The following is a 21,908-nucleotide window of genomic DNA, read 5'->3' as shown; positions in this document are numbered from 1 at the left end:
GACATCTATATTTGTGTCTGGCAACGCCTCTCCCCTGTCTCTGCTCCCTTGAGCATGGAGGCGTGAAAAATCAAAGTAAACATCCCGCACATGTGTTGGCTGCAATTAAAACGAATTGAGCTGCAGTTTACTTATGACAAGGATCCGCTGGAGTGTCCTTCTGCTTTCAACTTGCACTCCCCCGACATGTGTTCATCAGAGGCGGCATTTGACTTGACTCCGAGTGCATCCCATGCCGAAAAACATGTGAGGGCAGGCACAGTAAATCACTTTTTAACACCAACAAGCAGCCAGTCAGCCACCACACACACGTGCAACGCATAAAGATCAGGCAGCAAGAACCAGTTGAAGTTGGATGTTCGAAGTGTGTGCAAAAAAAAAACTCTCTCAGTTGCAGTCTCAGTCTCTCGTGGGGGCCAAAAGCTGTCGGTTGCTTAAGGATCCAGGCGGCAAGCATAAACTTAATATATTTAGTGCTCCACTCTCTCTGGGGAGCAGCAGCTACTTGGAATCGGAATTCCCATTCAATTTTTGGTGCGATTAGAGGAGCGGAAACAGCAGCCCGTCCTTTGTGGCGCTATCGCATCGACGCGACGCTATCGCTGGCAGCGACGCAGACGCTGAAGCTGCTGCTGCTGCTGCTGCTGCTGTTGGGCCTTGCCTGACTGGCTGCTGCTGCTGCTGCTGCCACTGGCAGACAGAATTAGAGCGATCGTATACGCTCCCAGTCGATCAGTTGCTGGCGTGCGCTCTAACCCTGCGGGTGTGTGTGATCGAGTTAAAAAGGAGAACGCGTCCGAGGACGAAAACGAAATTGAAGAAAGAATCGAATATAAAATTCAGTGTCATTCCCGCCGTATCCTTACTGGCCATGCGCAGGCGCAAAGTGCAGAATCATTTCAACAGTGAGCGACAGTGTGCGAAATAATTAAAACTCAAGTGGCAAAACCCCCCACCAACCGGACAGAGAAAACATTTCAAGTGTCAAGCCACGGCACCAGCCTCGATTTAAGTATTTGCGTGTGAAAATTCGTGGAATTCCAACCCGCAGCGGCACGGCCCCGTCGATTATTGTGCCAAGAAGGAGCCGCAAAATGGATTTATCGAGGCGGTTGTGGTAAGCATCAGACAAACATGAAACATGCTACAGAAAATCAACTGGATACGGGGACACAAATGCAACACCAGTGGCAGATACTGTGACAGTTTGGCACGAAATTGATTCCTTTTGTGTTGCTAGCAAATTACTGTGTCAATTGGAATTTTAATTTCATTTGAACTACATGCGCAAACACTTGACAAGCAAGGCTGCCAGACCCATGCCTTGCTCCACCGATTGTCCTGCCCACATGTGCGCATGCAGCGTGGGTGTGTGCGAGTCCTGGCTATGTGCTCGCTGTGCAACAGGCACTGCTCAGTGCTCCGCTGCCATTATCCTGGGCAGCATTTTGTTTGCATGCCAAATTACATTGCCAACTTAATTGAAGCTTTTTTTTTAATGAAAATTGCAACATTTTTCAAACCACTTCCTCCCGCTGTTGTGCCCTGATTGCAGCTTGTTCGAGTCCTGCCAACATGTTTCCAATTAGCAATTAACATTATGCATAATTATGAGTAATAAATGCAATCAAAGGATACCCAGACACCCTTTTGTGTCCCATTTGTATTCCCAATTATTGGATCGATCGATTCCTCCTTTTAGACATCTCAATTTCCGGCTACAAACTAACTTCAAACAGTCAGATCGGTGGCCCTCCCTCCGCCTCCACCCAGTGCCCCAGAAATTAAGCCATTAGCTCACCTGTTTTTTCTTGTTGTTGTTGTTGTTGTTGTTCCAGTGCCTTTTGTTGGCTTTCCAAAATGTGTGTGCGACCCACAAGGGGAAGAAAAAAACCAAACCGAAAATCAAATTGAAATTTTCGAATGGAAATGTAAATATTTATGCAAAGAGTTGCGTTTGGGCGATTGCTTGCCAGCACACAGGTGAAGTGCGTGTGCTTTGAAGTGCCCCTCCCCCCCCTTCATCACGCTCCGGTGTACCCTTCCCCAATGCGGAGAGTCAGTCAGGGCAGTGCCAGTGCCAGTTCAAAGTTGACGGCACTCACCTCAGCCCAACAGCAGAAATGCCTCTTGAGATCTCACGCACATGCTGGACATATCTTTCGCATGATCTGAGTCTGGGTCCGTTGCCTTGTTGACCGCAGAGCATTGCGTGCGTTTTATTTTTGGCCAAAGTCATAAAGTTGCCGGCTGCCACACACATAAAAGCCCAAGAAACTTGTTCCCCCGGCCAGTATCCACTGGCCGACTGGCAGTTAGCGCATCCATTCGTCAAGTTTTTTAAAGTTTTTCGCGAAAACTATGCTCTGTGCGGAGACACTCGAAAGCGAAAATCTTTCTGCCCAACCCAGACCCCCAGACCATGCTCGTCCCCTGCCCATTGTCAAGCAGCATCGCTGTCCTCAGCTGTTTCTGATTCTGCCTTCCGCTGGCTGCCCCGAAATGTGGCCAACACATGACTGACCCGTTAGTACGGGTTTTTTGGGGACATGTGCCGCCTGCTATCTGTGATTTAATCCGAAATTCTAAAGAAATTATTTATTCATTTCCTCTCAAGGCTTTTTGTAGTCTTGTTCGGATATATAATGGAAAAGTTCTCGAGAACTTGACAAATCAAGAAAATCAATTGAGAAAACGTCTTGAAAGCAAACGCATTTCCTTCTGCGTGTAGGTGATCTGATCAGGCGGCTAGCCCAGGCCCCAGACGGGTCAACACTCAGAGAGCGAGAGAGAGACACGCATACACACCATTATGTCTGTAGTTTAATGGCACAAACTAAACGTTTTTAACGCACTCGGTAAATCAGTAACTCTGTAGCTCTGTGTGACTGCCTCTCTGTGTGTGGCCATTAAGTGCCCGAATAAACTCTTTAGATTAAGCGAAAATTTGTGACTCGTGACGTCTTTGAACTTGACTCCAAGTCGCCTCAGAGCTAGGCAGGAATACTAACAGAAGGTGACGCCTTCACCACACCTTCTCAAACCCTTTCTTTTTGAGCGTGGTGAATAAGTGCTCCTCGCTTAGCGGATAACGTCACCTTGTTAATAATTTCACCATGATCAGCATGACTGCTCGTAAATTTGCTTACTCAGTGAGTTCTTTCCCAATTTGCTTATAAATAAAGTAAAGTAAAAATTCCCAGCCAACCTGATAGATTTCCCAACACTTTGTTTGTTATGTTTGAACGATAACATTCCGCGGAAACCACTAAATTTTGACCAGCAGCAGCAATAAAAACAGCAACCAGACTCAACAGGAAGATGCTGCAACATCCACACAAAATTGTGTAGCACAAATACAATTCAAATACAGTACATAGTTGCTAGATCAAATTGTTTATGGAGTGTGTTCCCAGTAGTTCTATAAACAGTACATTCTTTTGGGCGATATTTATGCTATGAAAATGATACACGCAGCGCCGCCTCCGCCTCCGCCTCCGCCGCTGGGCGGTTTTGCCTTGAAAGCAGACCTCTAGCCGAATCGACCACGTTCAGAACTTGCACTCGTGTAAACACTTGAATTGCATAATTGATCCTTAATCGGCTATAAATAAATCAGTGAGGCAAATGCTGATCTAATGTTGGTATGCGAAGTCCGACGGAAATGCGCCCACGGATGAGTTATGATTTGGATTTAATTTCACTGGAATATCGAATGATGCGGCAAATGAGCTGCAAATTATGTTTGCAACAAACGGCACGCCTTGTGTGCACAGTCCTTCCCCCGGCCCCTCGCTGCACATGCCATTCCATGGCTCAATTACCTCCCAAGTTCATGGCGGAGGCAAATGGTGCACGCTGCATTTGCAACATGTGCTGCATGGGCCCCCCCATGGCACTGCCACAGCGCTCCATGGGTATCAGTAGATCTGCAGAACTGTAGATCGGAATATCTGCGGATCGCTTTCCCATGACTTAATGTTTTATGCTTAATTAACAAAGGACTGTGCCGCGACATGGCAGCGTTTAATTATTCCCTAGAGCGATCGCTAAATCAAATGCCACAGCCGCAGCCACAGTCACAGCACCAAGGCGCATGGTGTCAGTGGCATAAATATGTTAATGTTAATGTTAATGTTAATATTTACCCCACACAGACAGATACACTGGCAAACAATTAACTCGATAGTTGCCACAGACGGGGTCGTTGTACGCTGCCAACGCGGAAGATAAAAAGGATGCCCCAAAATATGCCGCCGCAAAAGTTGCACAGGCCAAAAAAAGATTCAAAACCAAAAAGACGGCAAAAAATATCCAAAAATTTCAACGAGGAGTAGCCGGGGTTGTGGCAAGGGGCAGCAGATCCCCACAAACGATGCGTCACATGCAGCAAAATGTTGCTAAAAACTTCTCGCTGTGGCAGGGAGCAGACTTGGAGTGCGAGACATTCGTGCAGCAGCAACAAGTGAAACATTCAGCCCAGGCCAGACCAAAGCGGAATAACCCGAAAAATAAAAACCCATAAAAATGTTTTTGACTGACGACAAGCGACGATCGCTGCTGGCTGGTTCTTGGGTGGACGTGATGTGCATTTCGATGACACAAAATTAACTAAATGGGGAGCCCGAATTGATGCACGTTAAAGGGTTAGGGACAGGGACTGGGACTCAGCATCCTCCAGCTCCAATGCCTGTCCAAAAGGAATGCGAAAGAAGCAACTGAGAAGCGTTGAACTGCCACTGTCATTACTCCCTCTGCTTCTGGCTGAGAACAATGCCAGGGAATCCGTAATTGCGCTATAAATCAATGTCTGCTCTACATTTTACCTGCCAGTTGGCATACGCTTCTTACAATTTCAACGCAATTGCCTTGGTTAACATTTCATTTGATGGCTATTATAAATAACTGAAATTTGTGTGTGCTTGCGTCAATCGCCATCGAAGTTGCTTTTGTGTTTGTCTTAGCTTAGCTGGCTGGTTGCTTTGCGTGATAATTATGCTCTGGCTGATGTGTTTTTAATACGAAGATTAATAAGTTTTACTTTCCAATGAAGATGGTCTGCCCATAAATGATTCACTTCAAACAAATGGGAGTGTAGAAATTCCTAAATTCAATTAGCACCGCATAAATTATGAACAAGCATAACTTAAATCCTATTAATAGGAATCCATTTCCCAGAATTGTTTGGGCATACTTATTGGCTGGTTTTTTGCTGAATAGTTTGCCGCTAATTATGTGCTGAAATATATGCCAGATCATCGAGGGCATCCTGTGCGCTAATTTCCCATGAACAGTTTTTTTCGCACAATTTTTTTTTTGTATTTTATTTTATCATGAATGAGCGCTAAAATGTTTACACAGAGATGAGTTCCTGATGAATCCGGGGTGCCTGCTCCGCCAACGCGTTTTTGTGTTGGGTTCAAAGTTCCAGCTGCTAACCCTTGTTCCCCCCTGTTACCGCTCGTTCCCTCTCTCCCCCTTCTAGTGCTTCTAGCTATAAGTGAATATGCGCACAACTTGGGGAGTCAAGCAGCTTGTTGCAATCTCGAACCGAATGAGTCGGGCAAATAGAAAATTGCCAATGTTTGTTCCAGTGGGGGGGGGGGGCAGAGGAGCTCTCTGTCGCGACAGCGGCATTATGATGCCTCTAATTAGCTGCCTGGCACTGTGTGCGCTCTTGTGGCAGTTGCACTTCAAGTGGCCTCTGCTGCTGGTGCAACATTTGCCATAAAAAAAATTTGTTTACAAGTCGAACATTTTGTCAGTGAGTGAAATTTATGGGTCAGTAAGGCGGGCGGGGGCTCAACAAGCAGAAGTGAAACCGAAGAAAATCTTCACGCAGTCTTTCCCTTTCTCCCAGCGTACGCTCGCTCTCTTCCTCTCTTCATATCTTGCACTCTCTTGCGCTCTTGCTCTCTCCCTCTCTGTAACTGCGCTTAACTGTGCATTTTCTGTTTGCTCATTTTGTCCAAACGCGTGACAAATATTTCATTAGGCATTTTGTGCACACTTTGTTGTTGCTGTTGCTGTTGCTGTTGCCCCGAAGGCATGTGGTAGTTGTTGCTGAAGTGCCTTTTAGACCCCAAAAGCTGCAACTTTGTAGGCAGGAAGCGAGTCACAGTTACTGTTGCATAATCTGAGAGTCTCTGTGCTCAACGTGTAAACACTTCAGGGCAAAGGCAAAGGCAACAGCAAAAGGAAGGAGCATGCGCATGTTTATTATTTTCACTACTCAATTAGGTTGAATTAATTTTGAAATTGATAATTGCTTGGACGAGCCGAGCCAAGCCGTGTGTGTCTCTTTGGCAGGAGCAGGCAACAGGCAAGGGCGCAGCCAAGTGCAGAGATGTGTCTCCTTCTCTATGTGCATTGCTTTATGCAAATGCAATTAAAATTTCAACAATGCAAACATTTACTTCCGTTGCAACAAATGTCGTTGTGCTGGCTGCGACTCCACCCTCAGGCAGCCCGCAGCTTCATAGAGACATCAGCAGAGGGAGAGAGGGGAACAGCAGCAGAGGCAGAGAGAGAGCAGCAGAGGCAGAGAGAGCAGCCGCAGCAGCATTTACCTGGCCACACCTCAGCCACAATTTGGCGTTTTGCATTAGTCTATGTTTGTCTTGCGATAATTGTATGACTATGTAATTGTATTTGAACAAATGTGTGCCATGTGTGTGTGTGTGCCATTTGTGTGGGTTTGGGCTTCAGGTATTTGGGTATCCTTTGAACTAATGAGGTAGATCCTCGTCTAATTGCTGGCTGATGCTGATTTTGCCAGCCTGCCCCTCAAACTAATGAAGCTGATTACTTAAGGATGCTACAGAGTGGGTATACACATAGCACATAGAGTGTAATATCCTCTTACAGTGATCTGCCCTACAGCAGGGGGCATTTCGTGGCAGCAGAACCTTGCCTTTGGGTTGGCTGCACTTTTGTTTCGCTTCTTGCAATTAAATCAGTTGCAACAAAAATTCCATTGCTGCCCTGCACTCTTCCTACTCTCCCACTGTCGACTCTGCGTTTTTTACAATCAACATAAAAAATAAAAGCGAAAGGGGCCAGGCAGAAGTCAAATGATTGCAGCTGGGCTGGCTGGTTGCTGGCCATGGGCATTCCATCTTCATCAAAGGCCCCGGGAACAGTGGCAAAGGCAGCTGTGGCATCTTCATGGTACACAGAAATGCTGCATGCCTCACTATTCGATTGGATTTCATCCACACACACACAAGAGCTTGAGGATGTGCTGCATAGTTGTGCCTCAATCAATTGGCATGGGAAACAGCAGCAAGAATCGCTCGCTCGGCTCCTACTTCTTCGGGGGGTTGCCTCCAAGTGGGTGGTGGAGTGGAGTGGTTGTTCTAGTGGTTGCCTCACTGCCACGACCTCGTCGATGAGTCATGTAAACAAATCAAACGCCACTGAGACCTGTGTACAGGTGTGAAATCTGCCTAGAATTTATTTTTCTTGGTAGCTCTGCGATTGTTTAGATTTGGAAGAACTTGCCACACACTCATCCAAATCTATCTTTTGGGGGATCTTGCTTGGCATTCGTTTAAATTTAATTTGTTTTTGTGTTCTTGAGATTTAGCGGGGCTAAGTGCCACGCACTTGTGGAGTAAGTGCCGCCAGCCCAGTGCTCTACTTGTGGCTCATTAGCAGCCGCTTTATTTATGCTGGCCATTCCAGCATTGCTCCCAAAATGCACTTGTTGCCTGCATATCTATGGCACTTGATGTGAAGTGATTTTTGAGCTACTTATGAGAGAGCGAGGGAGAGTGCACTGTGAGAGTGGTTGCAGCAGACTGTGAGAAAAAAAACAGAAAAAACTCCTCTCTTCTAGGCCGCCTTTCAATCAATTTAAAATCTAATTTGTTGCTGCTAAATGACTATTATTAGATGCGAAATCATGATGCTAGTTGGAGTCTCTCTCTCTTTCCCGCTCTCCCATGATTCCCATTTAGACTTTTATCTGTGCCTATTGATGCTGGATGCCATTGTGCTGGCTCTCTGGAGTTGCTGCACAATGAACAATGGATGGCCATTGTGAGGCGGCCGTGTTTCTGGCCAGGCCTGTTAATTGGCCGCCCCCCTTTCGACTGCTGCTTTGATCTTGGCTATTAGCGTGCTCCTTGGCTCCTTTTCATTTTGGGCCGAAAAAAGGTCAGAGCCAGGGCCAGGCCAGCGAACAATTTATTGTGCCATGACTGTGGTGGGACGCAGCTTGTAATCTTATTATTGTAAAGTTTCCGCCGAATTTAGCATTTCCTCTCTCTCTCTGTCCGTTGTGTTGTTGTTTGGTATTTATGAGGTGGTGTGGCGGATGTCTGTGGCCGGGAGGGAGGCAGTGTGGTTTCTTCTGCCGGTGGTTTACATGACATGTGTAATGTGTAACTTATTTGACGATTTGAGTTGCTCAATGGCAACTGTTTATGCTCGTGTCACGTGGCATCCGCCACATGTGGCAATAACAATGTTTTTACCCCGGTTCCGTGTCTCTGCTGGAGGAGTAGTGGAGGATTTTGCGTAATCAGCAGCCGACAGCCGAAATCATGAACTGCTTTTGTGGTTTCGGTCGTCTCAGCAAATTTTGGCTGCTGGCTTTTCAGGCAACTGCCCAATTAATAAAGCTTCTATTGGAGTTGCTGCCGGTCCCGATCCCCGTGGCACTTCCTGTGTTTCTATGACGCAATGGCATGGGAGGCGTCTGGGTGACGCCGCTTCCAGCGCTCCCCTCCCTGCGTTCCGCTCTCGAGCTCAATGGACTGTGAAATGTGTGCCGTTGCCGTTGCCGTTGTCCTGGTCGTTGCCAAAGCAATAGGTGTCCTGGCATTGGTTTCAAAAGGGAAATGCGCTCAAATTGCATTAAAATGCCAACACAGAAGCATAAAAATTATGACCACACTTGGCGACCTGCCGCTCCTCCGGCAGACTCTCCTTCGTCTGCTGTCATAAGCAGCACGCCTGCTGTGGCCAAGGACCAAGGACCATGCAGGCAGCCACGCGGCTGAAGAAGAGCAAGCGCCATCCGTCGAAGGCGTCCAAGCGTAACAAAACGAAGGCAGAGCCCCCTCCACCTCCTGCCCGCTGCACGCAGCGTCAGAAATTAAATTGGCAAGCCACCAACAATGGGTGGGCAAGCGGCAAGCGGCAAGCGCCCTGCGTTTGCCCGTGCAACATTGAACACTTTTGACATATTCACGCAACTTGTCCTCGGGCGGCCCTGTCGTCCTACCCAAGTCGAGGCCAAGTCGACTGCTTGCCACTGCGACTGTGGCGTCCCAATGTCTGCGGCATAATCATATATTCTCCCTGGCGTGGTACTTATTATTTTGCCTGTTCCTTTGGCTTTTCCTTTGCTTCTGCCTTTTCCTTTACTTTTTTTCTGCTTTTCTTTTTTTGGCAAATCGGCAGGAAGTGCTGCTAAATTATGTCTTGTTTATGTGGCATTGCATATTTATGGTCGCCTCCGGCGCATAATAAAAAATTGTTACCAAAAGAAAATTGCAAATTTTTGACTTGACCAAAAGTCGGGCGATATTCTTTACCGCTATCCCTACCACTGCACTCCCCCCCTGCATACTGCTGCATTTTTGTGGCGAAAAACAAGTTCAATGTTTGCTTGCACTGGCCATGGAGAGAGAGAGAGAGAGAGAGAGAGAGATAGGGAGAGAGCGGGAAGCATAAACAAGTTCATCATCAGAAGAAGCCCCACAAAAGTTTTTGTGTTATTTGTGCCCCTTCGCTGGACGTGCTCCGGTTTGGCCCTTTCCCCCACAGTTCCCACTCTGCCAATCTCCACAGTGCCCTTTACGCCTGTTGCTTGCTGCTTTAATGAGTCTGTGGAGATGTCGAAGCATGCGGCAAAGTCAACAAATATTTGCAACAAGTCAACACGTGACGTCGTTCTGTCCCTTTGGGTTTAATGAATGGGCCATTGCCCGGCTCGTAGCTGTTATTGGGCGAGGTTATGTCCTTAATTAAATTGAATTTGTTTAGAAAACAGGCACAGAATAAGCATAAAGAGTGAGAGAAGAAGGGTTCAAAGGCAATGCACAAATGTTGACAAGTGCCAATAAATAGTAATAGCAACATGTTGACAATTGATCTATGTTGCTTTTGCTGATAGAATCAATAAGCACATGTTTGTTAGGGTAGAGATGGCATTTTTAACAGAATTCCACTTTGTTTCTGCAACATTTCAGTACAACTGCCTTGATAGCATTCATTGTATTGGCTGGCATACCAGACTCCCAGAGTAGATTTGTAAGTATACCCCACAAATATCCCCCCAGATCCTCCTTTATAGCGTTCTTTACACAGCCTGGACTGCGACAAAAAAGACAATATGGCGCAAATATGTATTTGCCGGACAGCTCTGTGACGCCCGGCGGCGAGGGTGACGATCCCAACGAGTGGACGGAATGGAGTTCGCCCTCGGATTGCTCACGCACCTGCGGCGGCGGTGTGTCCTACCAGACGCGTGAATGTCTGCGAAGAGAGTCAGTACCTGAAGCCACCCATAAATCGATTCCCAACACTGAATCCTCTCTCTCCTTTAGCTACAACGGCGAGGCAGAGTGCAGCGGCGGCAATCGTCGTTATTATTCGTGCAACACGCAGGACTGCCCGGAGGAGGATCCCGATTTTAGAGCCTTGCAATGCTCTCGCTTCGATGATCAGCGCTTCGATGGCGTCTTGTACGAGTGGGTGCCCTATCTGGGTGCACCCAATCCCTGCGAGCTGAACTGCATGCCGCGCGGCGAACGCTTCTACTACCGCCAGAAGGAGAAGGTGGTCGATGGCACCCGCTGCAACGACAAGGATCTGGATGTGTGCGTCGATGGGCAGTGCATGCCCGTCGGCTGTGACATGATGCTGGGCAGCGATGCCAAGGAGGACAAGTGCCGCAAGTGCGGCGGCGATGGCAGCACCTGCAAGACGATTCACAACACTTACAGCTCCAGCGACCTGGCCCCTGGCTACAATGATCTGCTGCTCGTGCCACAGGGCGCTACCAACATCAAGATCATCGAGACTGCCCCGTCCAACAATTATTTGGCATGCCGCAACCTCTCGGGGCATTACCATCTAAATGGCAACTGGAGGATTGACTTTCCCCGTCCCATGTTCTATGCGGACTCCTGGTGGAATTATCAGCGCAAACCCATGGGCTTTGCCGCACCCGATCAGCTCACCTGTCCCGGACCCATCTCCGAGAGCATCTTCATTGTGATGCTGGTGCAGGAGCGTAATGTGAGCATCGACTACGAGTACAGCATCCCAGAGTCCCTGAGCCACAGCCAGCCGGACACGCACACGTGGACGCATCGCGAGTTTGGGCCATGCAGCGCCTCCTGTGGCGGCGGCACTCAGTCCCGCAAAGTCACCTGCAATAATCGAGTGAACCTGCAAGAGGTGGACGCCGCACTCTGCGAGAAGGAGTCCAAGCCAGAGGAGGAGCAAGCCTGCGGCACAGAGCCCTGCGCCCCACACTGGGTGGAGGGTGAGTGGAGCAAGTGCTCCAAGGGCTGCGGCTCCGATGGCTTCCAAAACCGCTCTGTGACCTGCGAGCGAATCTCTTCGGATGGGTAAGCCGCAGCGCAGATCCTTGGCTAAGGGATAAATCACACAACAGTTTTCTCTTACAGCGAACACACAGTGGAGGACGATGCCGTGTGCCTCAAGGAGGTTGGCAACAAACCCGCCACAGCCCAGGAGTGTAATCGTGATGTCAAGAACTGCCCCAAGTATCATTTGGGCCCATGGACACCCTGCGACAAGTTGTGCGGCGATGGCAAGCAGACCCGCAAGGCCACTTGCTTCATCAAGGAGAACGGCAAGAAGCGCGTGCTGCCCGACGAGGATTGTGTGGAGGATAAGCCAGAGGTGGAGAAGACTTGCCTGCTGGCACCCTGCGAGGGCGTAGACTGGATCATCTCTCAATGGAGTGGAGTAAGTATTGGATAGAGATAGAGATAGAGATATTTACCCCTGGATCCATGACTCATTTTTGGTTCCACCTTTCAGTGCACCGCTTGTGGCCAGAACACGGAAACCCGCACTGCCATTTGCGGCTCTAAGGATGGCAAGGAGTACCCAGAGGAGTTCTGTCAGCCAGAGGTGCCAACGCTCTCCCGCCCCTGCAAGTCACCCAAGTGCGAGGCTCAATGGTTCTCATCGGAGTGGAGCAAATGCTCCGCTGCCTGCGGCAAGGGTGTCCAATCCCGCATCGTCATCTGCGGCGAATTCGATGGCAAGACTGTCAGCCCCGCCACCGATGACAGCAAGTGCAACAAGGACAAAAAACCGGAACAGGAGCAGGACTGCGAGGGCGAGGAGAAGGAGTGCCCAGGCGAATGGTTCACCGGACCCTGGGGCGAGTGCAGCAAACCCTGCGGCGGCGGAGAGCGCACACGCGAGGTCCTGTGCCTGGCCAATGGCACCAAGGCGCTCAACTGCGATGAGTCCAAGCTGGAGTCCATATCCGAGAAGTGCAACCCAGAGGCCTGCACGGAAGATGAGATTCTGCCACTGACCAGCACCGATGCACCCATCGAGGACGATGAGGACGACGACTGCGACGAGGATGACATGGAACTGGTCACCGACAGCCTGCCCGATGAGCAGAAGATCTCCTCCGATGGCGTTGATCTCGATGACGAAGCCAAGACAGAGTCCACGCTCTTCACCGACGAACTGATGCTCAGCGACAGTCCCGACACGACGGCCTTTGATGCCTCTGCTGCGACAGCCACCACGGTGGAGGGTTCGGGCGAGGACACAGACTCCACAACGGACAGCGGCATTTCGACTGAGGGCAGCGGAGATGATGAGGAAACGTCTGACGGAACAACGGGTGTGTCCAGCTCCACGGATGCTTCGTCTAGCGACTCTAGCGATTCCAGCGATTCCAGCGATTCCACAACCGATGCCAGCGCATCTTCAGTCTCTGATTCAAGCGGCTCCACGGATGAGTCCACGGAAGTTTCTGGTGGCTCGACAGATGCTTCGAGCGCTACTGAATCGTCCAGTTCCGACACCACAGATGTCTCCAGCTCCACGGAGGTCTCAGGCTCCACAGATGTCTCAGGCTCCACAGATGTCTCTGGCTCCACCGATGTTTCCAGCTCCACGGATGCCTCAGCCTCTACCGATGTTTCAGGCTCCACGGATGCCTCAAGCTCCACGGAAGTTTCGGGCTCCACAGACTCCACCAGCGACTCCTCTGACAAAACCTCCGACAGCAGCGACTCAACAACTGTGGCGACGTCTGATTCCAGCGACACCACTGAAGGTTCCAGCGATTCCACAGACGTTTCCCGCTCCACGGAGAGCTCCTCGGACAGCACCAGTGATGGCACTTCCTCTTCGACAGAGTCCTCTGCCTCGACTGAATCCACTTCGGAGGACACAACTGAAACCACACCTGAGACGTCGACAGACACCACAGAGTCCACGCTGGATGCTTCCTCCACCACGGATGCCTCCTCCACGAGCGATGATTCATCCTCCACGAGTGATGATTCCTCCTCCACGAGTGATGCCTCCTCCAGCAGTGTTGCCTCCAGCGAGAGCACATCAGATGGCAGCACAACGGACACCACAGAGACTACAACTGCCTCCTCATCCGACTCCTCCTCCTCAACCTCCTCTTCAGACAGCACTGAAACGACAGACTCGTCCAGCGATGGTTCAACGACAGAGAGCGGCAGCACTGTGGAGAGTTCCACGGATGTCAGCTCCAGCGATGGCTCCACCGAATCACCTGATTCCACTTTGTCCACGGAATCCACAGAGGCAGCGAGCACAGACACCACCGAAAGCACAGAGGCTGGCTCCAGCGAAGGCTCCACCACAGAGGGCAGCACCGTTGAGGATGTGTCCGGTTCCACGAGCTCCACAGATGCCACAGAATCCACTGCCACGGAGTCTTCATCCTCCACTGACGTTTCGGGATCAACGGAAGCAACAGAGTCCACGGAATCCACCGATGCCTCGGCATCCACCGATGCTTCAGAGTCTACGGAGAGCGGTGGCACCACAGACACCACCGAAAGTGGAGCCACCGAGGAGAGCACCTCCGAGGGATCCACCGACAGCACCACCGAAGGATCCACCGACAGCACGCAGTCCACAGAGCTGGGCAGCGGCACCAGCGACATTTGGGGCTCCACCGACAACGAGGAGGAGTCCAGCACCCCGAACACCTGGGAGTCGGCCATCACCAAGGACAAGCCACGCAAGTGCAAGCCCAAGAAGAAGGAGTGCGCCAAGTCCAAGTACGGCTGCTGCCCCGACGGCAAGTCCACACCTAAAGGACCCTTCGACGAGGGTTGTCCCATACCCAAGACCTGCGCTGATACCAAATTTGGATGCTGCCTGGATGGCGTATCTCCAGCGGAGGGCAAGAACAACAAGGGCTGCCCCAAGTCTCAGTGCGCCGAGACGCTGTTTGGCTGCTGCCCCGACAATTTCAGCGCCGCCGAGGGCGAGGACAATGAGGGATGCCCCGAGACAACGACCGTGCCACCCACCACCACCACGGAGGAGTCGCTGCCAGAGTCCACCACGGAGATTGAGGGTTCCGGCAGTGATTCCACACAGGTGCCCGCTCTCGAGGACAAGTCCTGCTCCTTTGCTGAGTTTGGCTGCTGTCCGGATGCCCAGACCCCGGCCAAGGGCGAGAACTTTGAAGGCTGCACCGCTCCAGAGACACCCAAGGGCTGTGGTCAGTCCGAGCATGGATGCTGCCCAGATGGACGCACAGCTGCTGCTGGTCCCGGGGGTGAGGGCTGCTCGGCCTGCACCCGCGAACAGTTTGGCTGCTGCCCCGACTCCGAGACGCCTGCCCATGGACCGAACGGCGAGGGCTGCTGCCTGGACTCTGCCTTTGGCTGCTGCCCCGACAACATTCTGGCCGCACGAGGACCCAACTTTGAGGGCTGCGACTGCCACTACACGCCGTACGGTTGCTGTGCGGACAAGCAGACTGCGGCTCGTGGCTACAACCAGGAGGGCTGCGCCTGCGAGACGACTCCCCATGGCTGCTGCCCCGACAAGATATCTGCTGCGAAGGGACCGAAGTTCGAGGGTTGCCCCTGCGAGACGACACAGTTTGGCTGCTGCCCCGATGGACTCACCTTTGCCAAGGGACCCCACCACCACGGCTGCCACTGCACCCAGACGGAGTTCAAGTGCTGCGAGGACGAGAAGACACCCGCAAAGGGTCCCAACTTCGAGGGCTGCACCTGCCTGGAGAGCAAATTTGGCTGCTGCCCCGATGGCGTCAGCAGTGCCACGGACGAGAAGTTCGGCGGCTGCGAGAATGTGCTGGAGCCACCGCAAAAGGCCTGCGCCCTGCCCAAGGAGACGGGCACCTGCGGCAACTTCAGCGTCAAATATTACTTCGATACGAGCTACGGAGGATGCGCACGGTTCTGGTATGGCGGCTGCGATGGCAATGCCAATCGCTTCGAGACGGAGGCCGAGTGCAAGGACACCTGCCAGGACTACACGGGACAGCATGTGTGCCTGCTGCCCAAGAGCGTGGGCCCCTGCACGGGCTTCACCAAGAAATGGTACTTCGATATGGATCGCAATCGTTGCGAGGAGTTCCAGTACGGCGGCTGCTATGGCACCAACAATCGCTTTGATAGCCTCGAACAGTGTCAAGGAACTTGTGCGGTCAGCGAGAGTATTCGTGAGTCGAAGAAGAAGTGGGTTAAGCTCTTCGAGCTGTTCTTTAACTTTTCCTTTCCCTTTTGCAGCCACCTGCGAACAGCCTGTGGAGAATGGTCCCTGTGCTGGCAACTTTGAGCGTTGGTACTATGACAACCAGACGGACATCTGCCGACCCTTCACCTATGGCGGCTGCAAGGGCAACAAGAACAATTATCCCACGGAGCATGCGTGCAGCTACAACTGTCGCCAGCCGGGCGTACTCAAAGGTTTGACCAGCCGAACTAATTGTAGCTTTCTGTACTGGGGTTTGCTTGTGGGGAATTTTGTTAATTATTTGTTAAGCTTAAACTTGTTACTTGAACTCCTGGTTAACGGTATGTTTTGCCTACACTTTCTCCTTCCTTTTTCCTTCTCCCCCAACTGCTTGAATCTTTCGGTTTAATGTATGCGCATGATTTGCTTGCTTGCCCACCTGTACCTGTACCTGAATCCTTACTGCACCTCAGAGCAATGCTCACTTCCTAAGCAAACTGGTGATTGCAGCGAACGGCATGCCAGGTGGCACTTCTCGGAGAGCGAGAAGCGCTGCTTGCCCTTCTACTACACTGGTTGTGGTGGCAACAAGAACAGTTTCCCCTCATTGGAGTCCTGCGAGGACCATTGTCCCCGGCAAGTTGGTAAGCTTTCAATGTTGTTGTTACTCGTGGCAGCTATCAATGTGTTTGTGTGTCAGCACCGCAAAGAATCCCTCAATTAACACGCTCTCCCCCTGTGACACTTAGCCAAGGACATCTGCGAGATCCCTGCCGAGGTGGGACAGTGCGCGAACTACGTCACCGCCTGGTACTACGACACCAAGGACGAGAGCTGTCGCCAGTTCTACTACGGCGGCTGTGGCGGCAACGAGAATCGCTTTGCCAGCGAGGAGGCCTGTCTGTCGCGCTGCGAGAAGAAACCCGAACCCACAACCCCACCACCAGCACCAGCACCCAGCACCGTGGATGTGTGCCGCGAACCAGCGAATGTTGGCGACTGCGATCAGTACACGCTCAAGTGGCACTTTGATGCAGAGGCTGGCGCGTGTCGCCAGTTCTACTATGGCGGCTGTGCTGGCAATGGCAATCGCTTTGAGACTGAGTCCGACTGCCAGCAGCGCTGTGCCAGTCCACCGACAGAGACCCGACGACCAGCTCCACCAGAGACTAGGGAACCTGCTCCAACACAGACTCGTGAGCCTGCTCCAGCTGCTGTCCATCAGTGTGATCAGCCACCTGCCGTCGGCGACTGCGATGAGTATGTGCTCAAGTGGAACTTCAATGCGACTGCCGGTCGCTGCCAGCAGTTCTACTACGGCGGCTGCGGCGGCAACGATAATCGTTTCGAGTCCGAGCAGGAGTGCTCCGATCGCTGCTCGCCCAGCGTAGACAATCGTTTCGGACAACCAGAACCAGAGCCGCAGCCAGAGCCTCAGCCAGAGCCCGAGCCAGAACCCGAGGAGCCACGCTCAGAGCCAGACACTGCCAAGTGCTTCCTGCCCGCCGAGTCGGGCAATTGCTACAACAACGAGACTCGCTGGTTCTACAACAGCCGAGAGGGACTCTGCGACGAGTTCGTGTACTCGGGCTGCGGCGGCAATGCCAACAGCTATGCCAGCGAGGAGGAGTGCCAGAACGAGTGCAATGATGCCCAGACCACCTGCTCGCTGCCACCAGTGCGCGGACGCTGCGAGGACCTGTCCCGCCGCTGGTACTTTGATGAGCGCAGTGGCGCCTGTCACGAGTTTGAGTTTACCGGCTGCCGCGGCAATCGCAATAACTTTGTGTCCGAGCGGGAGTGTTTGGGCTACTGCAGGGATCAGGCCTTGTCTGAGCCACAACCAGCAGCACCAGTAAGTTGTGGATCTTTTGATGAAAGTTTTCAGCAATAAACATTTATCTTCTCCTGTCTAGACCTACTCCGTGTGCACTCAGGCACCCGAGGCTGGCGAGTGTGATAACCATACGACAGCCTGGTTCTACGACAACGAGAAGATGGCCTGCACGGCCTTCTCCTACAGCGGCTGTGGCGGCAATGGCAATCGCTTCGAGACGCGTGACCAGTGCGAGCGCCAGTGCGGCGAGTTCAAGGGCGTGGGTAAGTGTTTGCATTGGGGCATGCCCCGTTCTGTGCCTTTCAGCTGCTTTAATACTTTGCGTTAGACGTTTGCAATGAGCCAGTGACGACGGGTCCCTGCACTCAGTGGCAGACTCGCTACTATTTCAATCGCGATACGCGCACCTGTGAGCCGTTCACCTACGGCGGATGTGATGGAACTGGCAATCGCTTTGACGGCCTCTACGAGTGTCAAACCGTTTGCATTGCGGCCCGCGAGCCGGAGCCGTCAGTGGGTACGGCTAAAGGTAACGTTTTGGTCGAGTCGAGTGACCCGAAAAAGGAACAGTTTAACAGATTCTCTCTTTGGTCTTCCGTTGGCGTAAGTAGAAATGTGTCTGCTGCCCCTGGTTACCGGCCGATGCAATGGACCGTCGGTGCAGGAGCGTCGTTGGTATTATGATGATGAGCGCGGCACCTGTGTGTCCTTCATCTACTCGGGTTGCTCCGGCAATCAGAACAACTTCCGTTCGTTTGAAGCATGCACGAATCTCTGCGGAAGTAAGACCGATACACCCAGCTGACACTTGTATGCACCAGAACCACCACGCACCACCCGCACCACCACCTGCATCCTTCAATTTTGCACCTTGCACTTTGCCCCTGCACTTTCAACCTGCTTGAATTTTGAGTAGAACTTTTAGAAGTAGCATTTGTAGACTCGATTAGTACTTGGCACTCTCACTAGCTCTAAGTTTGCACGGGTTTTCGGGATATTCTCATACAATTTCTGCATAAAATGCTCATCCTTTGCCTGCTGTTTCCCCCCACAGAGCCCGTGGACAACGAGATTGACAATGAGATTGGACAGGGTCGCTGTGATAGCTTCGAGAACGAGTGCCGTGAGCTGCGCTGCCCGTATGGCGTGCGCCGTGAGGCTGATCGCTCCCAGCCGGAGTGCACCAAGTGCCTGTGCGAGAACCCATGCGAGAGCTACTCCTGCCCCGAGGGCCAGCAGTGTGCCATTGAGATTGCCAACACCGGAGATCGTCAGTTTGCGCCCGTCTGCCGCGACACCAACAAGCCCGGAGTGTGCCCCGGACTGGCGGCCAATGCCAGCAGCTGCGCCCAGGAGTGCTACACCGATGCTGATTGCCGTGGCGAGAACAAGTGCTGCAGCGACGGCTGTGGTTATCTCTGTGTGCAGCCCGCCCGCCCCACACAGCGGCCTAGCACTCGTGCGCCCACAGTCATCTATCCGGGCGAGAGCAGGGCCGTACTGGAGTCCAAGCAGCCACAGGAACTGGATGTGCAGACCTCCATCGGTGGCATCGCTGTGCTGCGGTGCTTCGCCACTGGCAATCCAGCGCCCAATATCACCTGGTCGCTCAAGAATGTGGTGGTAAGGGTTTAGCAAGGGAGCATACTGTCTCCACAGTCACTTTCACTTTCACTTTCGTTTGATTGTCTTACAGATCGATACGAACCAAGGACGCTATGTCCTGACTTCGAATGGTGATCTGACCATCGTGCAGGTGCGCCAAACCGACGACGGCACCTACGTTTGCGTGGCCAGCAATGGCCTGGGCGAGCCAGTGCGCCGTGAGGTTGCTCTCCAAGTGACAGGTACGTGCTGCACAAGCATTTTATTCGGTGTTAAGGCATTTAATTAACTTCAAAAGAGATAAATTCTCATGCATGCAATGTTGATCTTTTTTGAAGTGCAATTTTAGACTTTGGTTTCATAAAACAATGCTCATGATTTGTTGTACAAGTAAATTCAACTGTATTCGCGAGCTTTCGTTGCTGTCTGCCTGCGTCCACTCTGAGAATATCACTAAAGCTTTGAGCTTTTCAGCTATGTCTGTCCCTTTCTGTCCTCAGTCTGATCAAAGCTGCATGCAAAATGCTGCAGCGCGTAAACAAAGCGTACATCCACACATCCATAAAAGCTCCATATGCAGTCGATGGACCGTTCAAGTGCTTTTGTATGCACAAACAACAAACACGAAGTCAAAAACGTTTCTTGCTTCTCTGCCGCTGCAGACGAAGCCGATCAAACGTGCATAGCGCCATACGAAGTTCTGTCTGCCGCTGCGGTGGATTTCTGTGCATGGGCCGCAGGCACGCGAAGATTTTACGCTGTGCTTGGGCCGACTGCGCTGCCCGAGATCTTTTCAGCTACTTCATTTACCGTTCCCTTTAACTTTAAGCAATCTGAGCACCGGGAATTAAATTACAGTCGGACTATCGACTTTGGAGCTACCTACTATTGGTTTATCTTAAATTTACTATTCGGTGTTGGCACTTCATATAACTAACTGCTTTTATGTTTGCATTGTGTTATGCATGCTTGCCTTGCCTCTTGCCTTTTATCCCTTTTGCTTGTCGATGACTTGACTTGGTGATGGTAGAGTCCGTAGATACACCCGCATATGTGTACGGCAACAAGAATGTTACCCAGATCGTGCAGTTGAACAGACAGGCGGTGATACGCTGCCCAGCGGGTGGCTATCCGCAGCCGCATGTCAGCTGGTGGCGCAACAACAATCTGTTCGGCAATCGCGAGCGCGGACGTGCGGAGATGGCACGCGACTTCTCGCTGCTGTTCCGCTCCATCCAGCTGTCGGATCTGGGCCTGTACACCTGCGAGGTGTACAACAAGCGTGGACGCCCCGTCTCGCTGCGTGTCACACTGAAGGCGGTGGGTCCGGCCCGTGCCCTGACCAACGAGGATGCCCAGTACTTGCAGTATGTGATAGATCCGGCCACGGCGCCGGTCACACAGAGACCCAGCTACCCCTACAGACCCTCGCGTCCGGTCTATGTGCCCCCACCTACAGGTAAGTGGATTTGCATGTTTTGGCTGCTTTGTGGATTGTTTTCGTTTTTCTGTTGACTGTTTTGTGTTTAACTTGCCCTCGATGTGCGTTGATGGTGACTTTTGTTAATTGATTTCTCCCTTTCGTATGCTCTCAGTTAACGCCCAGGCGCTGGTGGCACTGGATCCCAAGAACAGCTACTCCCCCGGCTCCACCATTGCTCTTAGCTGCTCAGTGCAGGGCTATCCAGAGCCCAATGTGACATGGACCAAGGACAACATACCGCTGTACAGCAACGAGCGTATACAGATTACATGTGAGTAGAGGTCAGGGACGGCTTTAAGATCTCTTTTATAATTTGGAAAACCCTCTTATGATTACAGCCCAGCCACATCGACTGGTTGTCAGCGATGTGAGCACCGAGGACACTGGCATCTACGGCTGCAAGGCTAGCAATGCGTTCAGCTACAGCGTCAGCCAGGAGACGGTTACCATTCAATGTAAGTCGGAAAGAACTCTAAACTCTGGTAGCCTTATGGTAATGTTTTTGTCTTTGCAGCTGTCATACCGGTATCGCCCGAGTGCATTGACAATCCGTTCTTTGCCAACTGCAAGCTGATTGTGAAGGGCAGATACTGCATCAATCAGTACTATGCCCAGTTCTGCTGTAGATCCTGCACGCTGGCCGGCCAAATTGCGCAGCCTCATCCCAATGCGCTGTAATTCCACACCTAAGCACACCCACGAAGAGAAGCAGAATTTTTGAATTTTGAGTTTAAGCACACGACACACACAACACAACAAAACACAGAAATAATAATTAGCATTAGCCTCAGAAGCAGAGAGACCAAAAAGCCAAAACACAACTACACAGCCATCACAGCCTACAGATCAACAAAGAACGAACGAAAAGAACATTTAATTTAGTTTTTAACACTTCTGCCAGAGCAATATGTCACATAGTATTAGTGTGTTTCCGTATGTTTGTGTTCCTATTTATTCTTGAGTAACGTTCAAAATCCAAACCATCGAGAGGAGAGCGGCTAAAACGAATTTTCATTTTACTTTCTTAGCATCTACTCTCTACGATCTATTTGTGCAACGAGTAAAGCATTTAAGCCTAAAAACAAAATAATTGTAAATAAATTAAAACTACATAATAAAGAGCGCATATGTATAAAAACACCTTTAAAGTCTTTCGTATTAAAAGCACTTCAAAAGCTAACCACTATCTGGCAACGCTGCGCAGCAAGACGTCGGATCTTATTGATTTTTCCCAAGCTTTTGCGCCCCAACAGCTGTTCGACGGAGCCT

The 21,908-nt window shown here is 51.3% G+C and overlaps 1 protein-coding gene across 6 annotated transcripts; it reads left to right on the top strand.

The window, feature by feature from the left end:
* Window positions 1–726: 726 nt before the first annotated feature.
* LOC117583837 (papilin) lies at window positions 727–21,771 on the top strand. 6 transcript variants are annotated; one of them, XM_034272434.1, is made up of 18 exons: window positions 727–1,117; window positions 10,203–10,263; window positions 10,321–10,499; window positions 10,560–11,588; window positions 11,649–11,952; window positions 12,028–15,700; window positions 15,768–15,947; window positions 16,188–16,358; window positions 16,464–17,569; window positions 17,631–17,814; window positions 17,880–18,080; window positions 18,163–18,333; window positions 18,606–19,174; window positions 19,248–19,398; window positions 20,187–20,615; window positions 20,752–20,910; window positions 20,978–21,094; window positions 21,154–21,771. In XM_034272434.1, exons 1-18 carry the CDS (start codon window positions 1,095–1,097, stop codon window positions 21,315–21,317), a joined length of 8,871 nt encoding a protein of 2,956 aa, XP_034128325.1. In that variant the 5' UTR covers window positions 727–1,094; the 3' UTR covers window positions 21,318–21,771. The 6 variants fall into 6 exon arrangements, with proteins under 6 accessions (XP_034128325.1, XP_034128326.1, XP_034128329.1 ...); XM_034272435.1 differs by lacking the exon at window positions 16,188–16,358; XM_034272438.1 differs by lacking the exon at window positions 20,187–20,615.
* The last annotated feature ends 137 nt before the right edge of the window (window positions 21,772–21,908 follow it).

The sequence above is a fragment of the Drosophila guanche genome, unplaced genomic scaffold (assembly GCF_900245975.1).
Source record: "Drosophila guanche unplaced genomic scaffold, DGUA_6, whole genome shotgun sequence".
In the NCBI taxonomy this organism is placed as follows: Eukaryota; Metazoa; Arthropoda; class Insecta; order Diptera; family Drosophilidae; genus Drosophila; species Drosophila guanche.
This window is presented reverse-complemented; position numbering and strand designations above follow the sequence as displayed.

Bases quoted from the DNA above. Each gene is read 5' to 3' on its own strand.
- LOC117583837 (XM_034272434.1), top strand. From the start codon at position 1,095: ATGGATTTATCGAGGCGGTTGTG. The intron at 1,118-10,202 runs GTAAGCATCAGA...GCAACATTTCAG, and splicing joins GATTTATCGAGGCGGTTGTG to TACAACTGCCTTGATAGCAT. The intron at 11,589-11,648 runs GTAAGCCGCAGC...TTTCTCTTACAG, and splicing joins GAGCGAATCTCTTCGGATGG to CGAACACACAGTGGAGGACG.